Raw genomic sequence first — 12,172 nt, forward strand, 5'->3', positions numbered from 1 at the left:
TTCTAAGCAGCTTGGAGAATTTTTTTTGTATTGTTTGATTTTAATTTCACTGGGTAGTTCATTCCAATCTAGTATTGCCAATCTCACAAATGAATTCTGCATTTTGCTTGAAACAAGTTTCAGGTTCCAGGACAATATTTTGTCCCGTTACGCTCATCAAAACTCCAGGGGACTAAGGGATATTCAGTTGGTGGTTTAAAAGCAGGTCGTAATAGTTTAACGGTGAGTGGGATCCGAGTGCGTTTAAAATCTTGAACAGATTCACAGATTCAAATTTTGTCCGAATTATGTTGCCCTTAATGCCGAGTTTAGCTGTTTTTCCAAGACTACTATTAGATTCTGCTCATTTGCTCGAGAAACAACTGCTGAGTGTTGCAAATGACTTAATACCAGTGCAATTAAAACGAGTTGCAAAAGTTTCTGTGGGATAGATTCTCTAATAGCGTAATTTGTTTTTATTCCTTGGTACATTTTTCGTAGGATTTGGTTAACTTCCCCTTGAAATGATAAGCTGCTGTCTATATTTACCCATAAAAATCTAACTTCTGGTTCCTCATCTATTGGAATTGAATTTATAATGATCTGTTCATTAAAGTGTTTCCGTGTGCTCTTACCTAATATCTTGAATTCAGTCTTTGAGGCGTTTACTGTGAGTTGGTGTTCATGAAAATAATGAATTAGTTTGTTGGCACTTTAATCTAAATTAATTTTGTCAATGGATGTACCGAAAGTTGAAAAAAAACGGTATCTTCAGCATTTTGTATAAGTTCAGGTTCTTTGTCAACTCGTGTTGCCATATATGTAGTAAACAGATTGAATAAAAGTGGGCCCAGTACTGTTTCTTGTGGTACGCCTCTAAGAGGCGTTGTTTCGTCTGATATGCAGTCTTGTAGGATTACAGATTGGCGACAGTTTGTAAGGAATCTTCGGAATAGATTTTTTGAGCTTTCATGAATACATAAGTTGTCCAACTTGATATTCAAAATTTCGTAATTGATTGAATCAAAAGTTTTTGAAACATCAAGGAAAGCGGCTCTGACAAAATTGCTAATGTCAGTTTTCTTTTTGATTAATTCTGTGCAGAATAATAGGGAATCGGCTGTTGAGTATTTTTTCCTAAAACCATATTGATTTTTACTTCGTAATTTGTTGTTGTGAGTGTACTGGCAAACTCGATGCTTCAAGATGGCTTCAATAACCTTAGATAGGCACGCGGTAATGGAGTTTGGGCGATAGTTATTGGGCTCTTGAGGTTCATATTTCTTGTACAGTGGAACAACATGTGCTTGTTTAATTTTATTGGGAAAGCAAGATGTTTTGATGCAAAAGTTCACAAGAAAAATTAGATGAGTCACAATTACAGAAATTGAGTCTTTAATAGCCCATGCTGAAAGGTGTGATGGTCAGATTGTTTTATTTCTTCCCTGTGCTTTAATTGCATAATTACAGTTTTTTCCCGTTGCAAATTGAATTATAAAGTTCTTTATTTTAAATTACACACGTTGACATCTGTAATGGCAATTGGGGAAAGTGGAACTTTCCAAATGTAGAGAAACGATAATTTAGTAGGTTAGCGTTTTTTGTGTGCGTTACGTAATCACCAAAAACATTTCTAATACTAAAAACTCTGGTTTTTACTTTTTCGGAGTTTCTTATCCTATTTATCTGCATTCTTTTTTTCCTGTCATTTTCTGCTGCTTCAATGAGATTTCTTTGAAATCTATTGAAATTGTAATCAATAAATTTACTGAGTTTGTTGTTAGATCGAAGAAATTTTCATAGTCTTTATCATTCAAAAATCTATTTTGATCGACGGTCATTTGTCTTGATTTTCTACTTAACCAGCTGTCGGTTAACGTGAAAGTTTTATGTCATTTCTAATGAAACATATTAAGTGGTGCGTCTTGTGACTGTGCTGTTGTAAAATTTTGAATAAAAAAGTTGTTTTTTTGGAATCCAAGCTGCTCTGAATGTATATTTTATGCCACTGTTGTTATTCTAGGCACTGTTTAAGATCAAATACATTATAATTCGTTTTTATCGTAAAATGATTTCTGAACTGGCATCTTTTTAGTTTCTACACGAAGCCCTAAGATACTTAAAATAGCAAAGTGATCACAGTTTTCAAAGCTATCACAATTAACAGTGTCGTTTGTAAGTGAGCAGTCGGTGATAATGGAATGTATGATAATGGAATGTATGATAATGGAATGTGTGATGGAATGTGTGAGCAGTCAGTGATAATGGAATAAGTGAATGTGTGATGATCAGATCAATAAGGCTTTCCGTATTGTTCGCCCGCTTTAAAGGATTAGGAATTTTTGTTGTTGACATGCAATCATACGGAAGTTTTACTGGTTCGAGCTTAGATCTTTCCAACTTATCTAAGTAGTTAATGTTATAATCACCCAAAAGTATTATCTTTCCGTTTTTCGTAATTGCATTAATTGCATTATTGAAATTGTAATCAATAAAATTACTGAGTTTGGTTGTTAGATCGAAGAACTTTTCATAGTCTTTATCATTCAAAAATCTATCTTTATCGACGGTCATTTGTCTTGATTTTTTATTTAACCAGCTGTCGGTTAACGTGAAAGTTTTATGTCATTTCTAATGAAACATATTAAGTGGTGCGTCTTGTGACTGTGGTGTCGTAAAATTTTGAGTTAAAAAGTTGTTGTTTGGAATCCAAGCTGCTCTGAACGTATATTTTATGCCAGTGTTGTTGTTCTAGGCAGTGTTTAAGATCAGATACATTATAATTCGTTTTATCGTAAAATGATTTCTGAACTGGCATCTTTTTAGTTTCTACACGAAGCCCTAACATACTTAAAATAGCAAAGTGATCACTTTTTCAAAGCTATCACAATTTCCAGTGTCGTTTGTAAGTGAGCAGTCGGTGATAATGGAATGTATGATAATGGAATGTGTGATGGAATGTTTGAGCAGTCAGTGATAATGGAATATGTGAATGTGTGATGATCAGATCAATAAGGCTTTCGGTATTGTTCGCCCGCTTTAAAGGAGTAGGAATTTTTGTTGTTGACATGCAATCATACGGAAGTTTTACTGGTTCGAGCTTAGATGTTTCCAACTTATCTAAGTAGTTAATGTTATAATCACCCAAAAGTATTATATTTCCGTTTTTCGTAATTGCATTAACAATACTGTTTGCTAGTTGTTAAAAAACATTGCAAGGAGCAAAAGTCAAAGAGCAGAACAGTTGGTAAATGCAATTTGCTGCGTGAATCGAAATTCAAACAAAGTTTTGCTTAAAAGTGCCTCAGCAGACTAAAACTGAATTGAGTAATGAACTTTCAAGACTTACAAACACCATCGAGGACATGCGAAAACAGTTAAAGCAAAAAAACGAAATCGTACAAGAACAGAAACAATTAATCGACAAACAAGCTCAAACGATCTCAGAACAAAACAATGTTATTGACAAACAAAAGCAGCAGATAGAATTGAAATATAATGCAAACGCGTACCAGTGTCGAATGATTGATCAATTCCAATCGGAAGTCGGATATTTACGGGATCAGAACAGTTCGCTATTGGAAAACTTAATGGGTCACAATATTAAAATTCAACAAATTTTTTGGAGCCGTCGGAACCAAAATTTTTTCCAAAATTTTTTAACAGAAACACTAACCATCTTATAATTTCAGACCGTACATACAAAAAAATACGACAATCTTATATTTCTTATGATACTGGGATTCATTTTTATCCCTCTGCAACAATTATTGATTTGGGACAAACAGTCGAACAGTATTCGTCAGGAGCGAAATGCCAATCACTCATTTTTCATGCGGGTCATAATAGTATAGATAAGGCTGTTTCGGGGGTGGCCGCAGCATCTCAATTATGTGAAACTGTTAAAAAAGCAATCAAAAAGTTGAAACCTCACAGAGTTCTACTTTCTGAAATTCCACAAGTTAAAAATGGCCTTTATGGGCGCGAATCGAATAATATTGAAATTGAAAAGTTCAATAAGCAACTGGGAAATATTGCTTTGGAGTTAAATGGAACGTTTAAATGGACAAAAGTAGAGGTTTTGAAATGCAACATTACAACATCTGAAATATCTAATGATGGTGTTCACTGAAATTTGGCTGGAGTACAAAAAATTGTCAAGAGTATTCGGAACTATTATCAACAGCATAATATTACTGTGTCACAAAACAACATTGCACTGCGACAAATTCAGCGTTTTTAATCAATCCCTTGGTTGTGTGACTTAATGTTTTTTTGTCAGCAAAAATGAGCATTTCCAAACTAACAGTTTTTGCTTTTTTACTTAGCACTTCAAATGAAAACTTTATATATTCGGTTATGTCACACAACCAAAATCATGATTATTATAATGTGAAAATTAGGTTCCGCTTTTTTCGATTTTTGAGTATTTAAAAAATATTTTTTTTACACTTCATACGTTTGCTCCTAAGCGGTGATATTCATCTAAATCCGGGTCCTTTTTCTCACATTCGTGAATCGGACATGCTGATAGAAATAGTTACAAAAGATTGAAAAAATCTAAACATTTGTCTTTTCAATGCACGCAGTTTAAAAAACAAATATGACTTTTTCACTGACTTTTTGAAAAATTTGACTCAAAACACAATAGTGGTCCTAACTGAAACTTGGTTGAATGAAACAGACATTTATCCAGAGAATTTTTTGAGTCCGAAACACAAATTTTATTCAAAATCGAGGTCATCAAAGACAGGAGTAAACAAGGGTGGGGGTGTTGCCATCTGGGTTCCTAGGTAAATATCTTCAAAACAGCGAAATGATCTAAATGTACTCATTGAAAGCTTTTTTGAGTCCTTATGGGTAGAAATATCTGGGCTATCGGTTAACAAAATCCTAATTAATGCTTCGTATTGTCCAAATAAAAACTTGGGAAACTATTTCATTGACGAATTAACATCAGAGACTTCCTCGGTGTACTCAATCACTGACGAAGTTTTGCTTTTTGGCGATTATAATCTCAATTATTTCAACAAAAGGGAATCCATTTTATTGGATGAATTTGCGAGTAATTCCGGCCTTACCTTGTCAAACACAGAAAAACCAACACGAGCCACCAGCCAAGGCGTAACACTAATCGATCATGGGTTTTCCAGCAAAAACCAAATTCAAGATGTTCAGATTTTTTCGCCATCAGTTGAAATGGATCACTTGATTGTTTTATACACTACCAATTTTCCTGTTGAACCTAAATACAGGAAGCAAAGTTTTATCAGTAGAAATAAAAGAAATTTCGATGCAAATAAATTTAGTCTTGATCTTTCAAATCAGGACTGGAGTAACTTATATCAATGTGAAGATGGAAATAGCATGTACAATGCTTTCATAAACGTTTTCAGTACTACTCTAGAGTTCCACGCCCCACTTATAAAAAGCTTTCAACCAGAAAGAAAAATTGCTGAAAAACCGTGGCTGACAAAAGAGTTGAGAGAAGAAATCGCCAAAAAACATAGACTATTTAATATCTGGAAAAATAACCCATCGGAGCAAGCGCATACCATTTTCAAATATCAGAGAAATTTAGTTAATAGGCGTTTAAAAACAGCCCAAAACGAATTTTGCAAACAATTTTCCAAAGAACTACCAACAAGTAAAGAACAATGGAGTTTCATCAAAAAAAGAATTGGCAAAGAAAGGGAGTGTCTCGTTATAGACAAACTAGTCGACGGTGAAACAGAAGTAGAAAATGAACTTGATATTGCAAATTGTCTCAATAGAAGTTTTCAAAAACTAGGCTTATACAATGGACAATATGTGAGCGCTCAAAATATTTCTCGCATAGAAGTTAGGGAAAATTTTTGCTTCAGAACAGTTACACTAAAGGAACTATATGATGCCATCGATTCACTGGACAACAATAAATCTCCGGGTCCAGGAGTTTTTAATGCTTGGGCAATCAAGGCAGCAAAGCTTCCAATCGGAACCCATTTGCAATTTGTTTTTAACACATGCATTAGTCAAAATGTTTTCCCGGAAAATTTAAAACTTGCTTTCATTAGTCCGGTCTACAAAAAAGGGGACGTAAAAATTTGCGAGAACTATAGGCCTATCTGAATTACTCCAATGTTTGCAAAACTCTTTGAGCGTATACTTCTCAATCAGGTTAACAAATTTATGCAAAAAGAAAAAATTTTGAACGTTACACAGTTTGGATTTCAAAAACATAAGTCTTCTACAGATGCTGTTTTACACTTAATCGAAGCATTACAAGAAAACTATGATAACTCAAAAATTTCAGTTGCTGTTTTTATTGATCTAGCTAAAGCATTTAATTCAATATCGCACGAAATTTTTCTCAAAAAAATTGAAGCTTACGGTTTTTCAGAGAGTGCAGTTGAATTATTTGCTTCTTTTCTTAAAAACAGACAGCAGTGTGTTAAGATAAATGATGTTTACTCAGAATGATTGGAAACAAATCATGGTGTTCCACAGGGAACGGTTTTAGGGCCATTAGTTTTTTTTCTCTATATTAATGATTTTCGAGAAAAGGTACAAGGAAACTTCGGCATAATTCAATTTGCTGATGACACAAGTTTCCATTTTAGCAGAAACAATGTCAGCGAACTGGAAAAATGTGTTTCTGAAATACTGGAGAAAAGAGATAATTATCTAAAGCAAAAGAAATTAACCTTGAATACCGGTAAAACTGAACTTCTTTGCGTCTCGAAGGAACATGAAAATTTTGATCCAATAGTTTTTCGGGGACAAGAAATTAAACCACAAAGTCACTGCAGATACTTGGGTATAATAATTGATTCTAAACTAAATTTTCATGTACAACTCAACAAAGTCCTATCAAATATGGCCACAGCGATTAGATCCATATACCTTTTACGTTATCAGTTACCTCTGGAAGCACGATTGATGCTATTCAAATCCCTAGTCCTTTCTCATTTAACATTCAGTGCTCTATTTTTTAGAACTTGAATTTCTCTGCAATGCAGCGAATTAATCGACAAATCAATTGGGGTATTAAAGTTTGCTACATGAGAAAAAAGTTTGAGAGATCTACAGATCTCTTAGTAAAATCTGACATTTTGCCTGCAGAACTTTTAATAAGCCAGATGAGTGTTTCAAAACTTAGGAATGATATTTCATTATTGAAAACACACGGCACTGTGAGTTTTTGTCTAAGTGGTAATGTCTTAGTAAGAAGAAACAAAAGAATTGAACAGCTAATTCTCTTAAGGTCGAGCAGTCGATCAATACAAAAAAGAAGCATCCAAAAATGGAATAAACTAACGCGTGATGTCCGGACTATCAGATCAAAATCAAAGTTTAAACGCATGTTAATACAGCATCTGCTCCAACAATTCAAACTTGTACCGTTGGAAAGGAACGTTGGTTGCTTCAAAAGTTATTTTTACCTTTAGAAAACGGAACCACTAATTTTTTATTTTTAACATTGTACTGATTTTGTTTATATAATTTTAAACTTGTAATATTTAACCCCTGGGTTATATTTTCAATTTACTTGTTTTAAAAAAAATTTGTTTATTCGGATTATAGGTAACATTCAATAATACAGACGTGCAAGTTGGTAATTTCATTGAGACACGTAAACTCTCGAATTTTTTCCGTGAAGCTTTGACGATTGTTGTGTAACTATAAGGTAAGTATCTATTCACTAGTTTCCGGAACCAGGTATAGAACTTTATCAGCTGCCTTGTCTTGGATGATGTTGTTCACCTTTTTTAAATCAAAATTTGCTTTCCTGCTTTTCTGGTACAAAAAGGACAAAAACGTTTTTGGCTCGTGCTCTAAGAAAGTTTGCGAACTCGATGAGGTTGTTCGTAAATTCACGTGCTGAGGTGTCATTATAAGGGTTGTTGCGTTGTAGAGGTCGTTGCGGTCAGACAGTCTGGAGGGACAAAGATATATACGTGACGCACTCCGGCAGGGAGAGGATATTCAAATTGCCAGCGTCCAAGTGTCGTATTTGAGAGTCGGCGATCAGGAGATATTTGGTCAATGACGATGTGATATCTCAATGGCATTCATGATCTCGTCTCTAAAATCGCCCCATTGGGAATGTTCCAAACCGAGATCAATTCATAAAAAAAACAAAAGAAACGTAAGCAGATCATATACAGTCTATTTTATAAGTTCACTTTAGGGTTCATTTTCATTAAAATTTATTGAAATTCACTGCAGTGATTTTGTGGTTTTACAGAAATTTTATTTTTGTCGTTACTGTTGAACAATTTTTTTAGGATCGTGTCTGCTGCGACTAAGTCAAGTTTATAAACTCTGAAGTTCTCTATACGAGAGTTAGGTTGTATCTTGTTTTGTTTTTACTGTTAGAGTTTGTTAACTCACTGGTCGCACCAATTAAGAGGCAGACCCGATGTGGACTCCTTTTATAGCCTAAAAGTATAAAGAGTTAGGTCTACTTATTTCTGCGCGCGAAGTATGCTTACCTAGTTCTCTCTGATTAACCGACTCTGTAACACGCTCAAGATAAACTTGAATTATTACGGTGATAATATAATACAGCACCGGAGTTAATGGTATAGACATAGTGCAACTATCTAATAGACTGACTAAAGTCAGGCGTGTTGGCGCTGTATAAAAGAGAATAGAGTTTTCTCTGTCTCTGATTGGTGGAGCATACATATTCCGTACTTTCGTCTGCTGCAGTCGTAAATCATTATTAAAGATATGACACGTGAGTCGGGGCTGGGGGTGGTGCATATAATATGCACCCCACTAAGCTGGGGTGGGGGGGGGGGGTTGAGGCACAAGTGGAAAAGATCAGAAATTTCTATGATCAATTGATGGGATTCACTGAGATGATATGCCAGCTTTGGCGCAGGCTTTTGTTCGTTAATGAGAAAGAGCCGGGTAATTATGTACCTTTTAGTGGTAGCCAAGAGTGAGGTGCCCTGGTCCTGCCTGAACTTCTAAAGGATGAGTTGCATAGTCTCCTTTCAAGGTCGTCTGTCAGCCCCCTCTGTGTATAGGATCCTGGTACAGGCGTTGCCTTCAACTCACTCCTACATTTAATGCAATCTTTCTGAAAATCTATTCTCTTTGAACGATTGATTGTCAAGTTTGTAACCGATTTGTCCACTTTTAATAGTTTACCAATGATTACCACCTAGAGCATATTCAGTACTGAACTATTGCAAATCCAGAAGCTTGGCAGGCATTTTCAAACCATACTATATCACACCGCAGGCATATTCACATCATACTACATCCCGGGTCGAGGTGTCAACGCTTAAAATCACTAAAAATGTAAATTTGCGGTGAACACGGTGAAAAGATTTGAGAATTGCTGTTTTTTATCGTTGAATGCGGTTAATACGGTGAAAAGAAAAGAATTCAGCGCTTAGAATTGCAAATCTTACAAAAATTTGCCACTAAATTTACCAAATATCTTTATGATATAAGAATAGCGATGAATGCGTTGAAAGTGGTGCAAAAATTTCACCGCTAAGTATTTTTGCAGCAGCCAGCAGACCGATTGAAGACTTTTAACTTTTCACAGAATCCTTTTAGTAAAACAACCCATATAATTCACAAAAGGTATTTCCTTGCAGTCTCTGCGCCAAATTAGATCAAAACAAATATATTCATAATCAAAAAAATTTTCTCAAAAAAAGTTAGACATTCATCCGTTTTTAGTTACGTATAAGCGAATAATACCTTTCAAAAATTGTGTATTTTAATCAGAACAAGGAGTTACCCAAATCAATTCAAACTCATAAACAGATATCCCTTGTGTATGGTAAGTCTAAAACTGCTATTATTTTTGAGGTAGTGTCTCTAGAAAAAAATTGTATTTTCATCTATGAAAGTGGCGAGAAGAAAATTTACCCCTAAAGCCGCAAAGCATTCGTCAATCTATAGCTAAAATTCACAGTAAATTCTTTGCTGTGAAAATTCGTAAGAATCGCAGTTTTTAGCGGTGAAATTTTTATTTTCGCTGGCTCCCGTTGGTAGCGCTAAATAATTTTTTTCACCGCTTAAGCTAAAAACTTCACTACAAAAATCGCAAATCTTACATCATTCCAAAGCAATTGTTTCCCATGACGTTTATTGAATCTGATTTAAATTCGCAAAAATTAATATAGAAGTGATTGACAGAAGGCGCAGTGGAATAGGAAATCGTTGGCATTCAGGAGGCGAGGGGTTCAAACCCGGGAACAGCAGTTTATATTTGTAACATTTCCAGTGAATGCTGTGAAAAAAACAAGTTCACCGCTAAAAACCGTAAATCTTGCAAAAATTCACCTCTAAAACCTCAAATCTTACAAAAACTCACCGCTAAAAACCGCTAATCTTACAAAATTTCACCACTTTTGCCGCATATCGCTAAAAGATGCTGGCGTTTTGCGGGAGAAAATGTGTTTTTTCACCACTATTCACCGCAAATCTTACATAATTTTTCGACAAAACCTCGACCCTGGATCACACCACAGGCATGTTCACATCGTACTAAATCACGCCAAAGGAATTTTCACATGATACTACATCAGAACACAGTCATATTCGCACCATCTAAATCACACCACAGACATAATCACACTAAAAAATCTACATCACACCACAACCATGTTCAAATCATTTCACATCAGACAACAGGCATTCCCACACCATAATACATCACACCACGGGCATGTTTGTATCATACTATATCACACCACAACTATTTGAAAAGACGAGAACATTGCGGAAGTGCACATACATCGATCCCGTACAAAACCCAAAAGCAGAGAGGAGAACAAAAAATTGCCAAAAATGGCAAAATTGCAAATGAGGGAAAAATTGCAAATAATGGCAAAATTGCGAAAAACGGCAAAATTGCGAACACATCTTTCAAATGAATTGGGTTGAATTCTAAAACACAAAATGTCAGTTCAAAAAGTTCATTGCCGTTGCTGAATTGGGCACCTAGTTGGCCTTATGTGTAGTTGGCAGCATTTTTGTCTGACTATGTCCATCCTCGGAGCAGGCGGCTAGATTGCAAATTGCTCAATTTAAGCGGAGTGTCCCGCGTAGGATTCGTCTTTAAAACAGAAAATCTCTCTCAGAGGCACCAAGTTTGTTTTGATGTCGTAAAATGAGGTCCAGATTGCCCCTCAAGCCTGTTATTTAGCTGGTTGATATTTTTTCCGATTTTTCTGTTGATCTTCGGGTCAAAAATTGAGCGACAATGAACTTCGTCCCCATGTAATTGCAAAAATCCTAATGAGATCAACTAATGCCATTGCTGAGTTAATTAGCAAAACAGGTACTCCCTTTTGAGAAATTGCACATAAATGAAAAACGTTTCAAACGTGGACTTATAAGAACAATTCGAGCTCACGGTGTGAGTCGAAAAAACATAAACTTTGATTAGTCTGTTTTCTAACAAGTCAACCTTTCCACTTGAGTGAGTTCTGCTAGAAAAGGCGTAGCTCGATGATGTGAGTGTACATGATGCTCAGAAACGTATAAACAAATTCAACTCACGGTGTGATCGGAAATAATAAAAAAAATTGAACTTCGAGCGACCTTTTCTCCAAAAAGTCAACCTCTCTACTTGTGTAAATTCTGCTAGAAATGACGTACCTCGCTGTTTGAGTATACTTCATGCGATGACTTTTAAAAACAATTTGAAATCATGTCTATGGAAACATTGAAAAACTTAAACTTTGCGTTATCTAATTTCTGACAAGTCAACATCTCTATTTGACTGAAGTCTACCAGAAAAAAACGTACATCGCTGTTTGAGTGAACTCCATTAGAAATGCTCTTGCCGGACAGTTAACAACAACCTGAACTCGTAATAATGTGAGTGAAGACATCAAAAAACCTATACTCTGAGCTATCTTCTTTTAACAGTTCAACCTTTCTCTTTGGTTGAAGTCTGCTAGAACAGACGTACATCGCTGTTTGTGTGTACTTGATGCGCGGACATGTTCAAACAAATTGAACTCACGATGTGAGTGGAAACGCCAAAAAATAAATTTCGAGCTATCTCTTTTCTAGTAAGTCAATCTCTCTACTCAGGTGAAGTATGCTAGAAAAAACTTACATCGCCGTTTGAGTATATTTAATGGGTGGACATTTAAAAACAAATTGAAATCAGGATGTGAGTGGAAAAATTAATTTAGAGAAACTTAATTTTTGAGCTATTTTTTTCTGA

The 12,172-nt window shown here is 35.2% G+C and overlaps 1 protein-coding gene across 1 annotated transcript in view; it reads right to left on the reverse strand.

The window, feature by feature from the left end:
• LOC142349254 (protein STPG4-like) overlaps positions 1–12,172 on the reverse strand; it is a 91,360-nt gene that overhangs the window by 75,949 nt on the left and 3,239 nt on the right. Inside the window, exon 2 of the mRNA XM_075400695.1 lies at positions 8,893–9,032. Coding sequence (XP_075256810.1) covers positions 8,893–9,032 — 140 coding nt within the window. The remainder of the gene's footprint in view (positions 1–8,892; positions 9,033–12,172) is intronic.

This window comes from Convolutriloba macropyga, chromosome 11, assembly GCF_964194025.1.
Source record: "Convolutriloba macropyga chromosome 11, txConMacr16.3, whole genome shotgun sequence".
Lineage (NCBI taxonomy): Eukaryota > Metazoa > Xenacoelomorpha > Acoela > Convolutidae > Convolutriloba > Convolutriloba macropyga.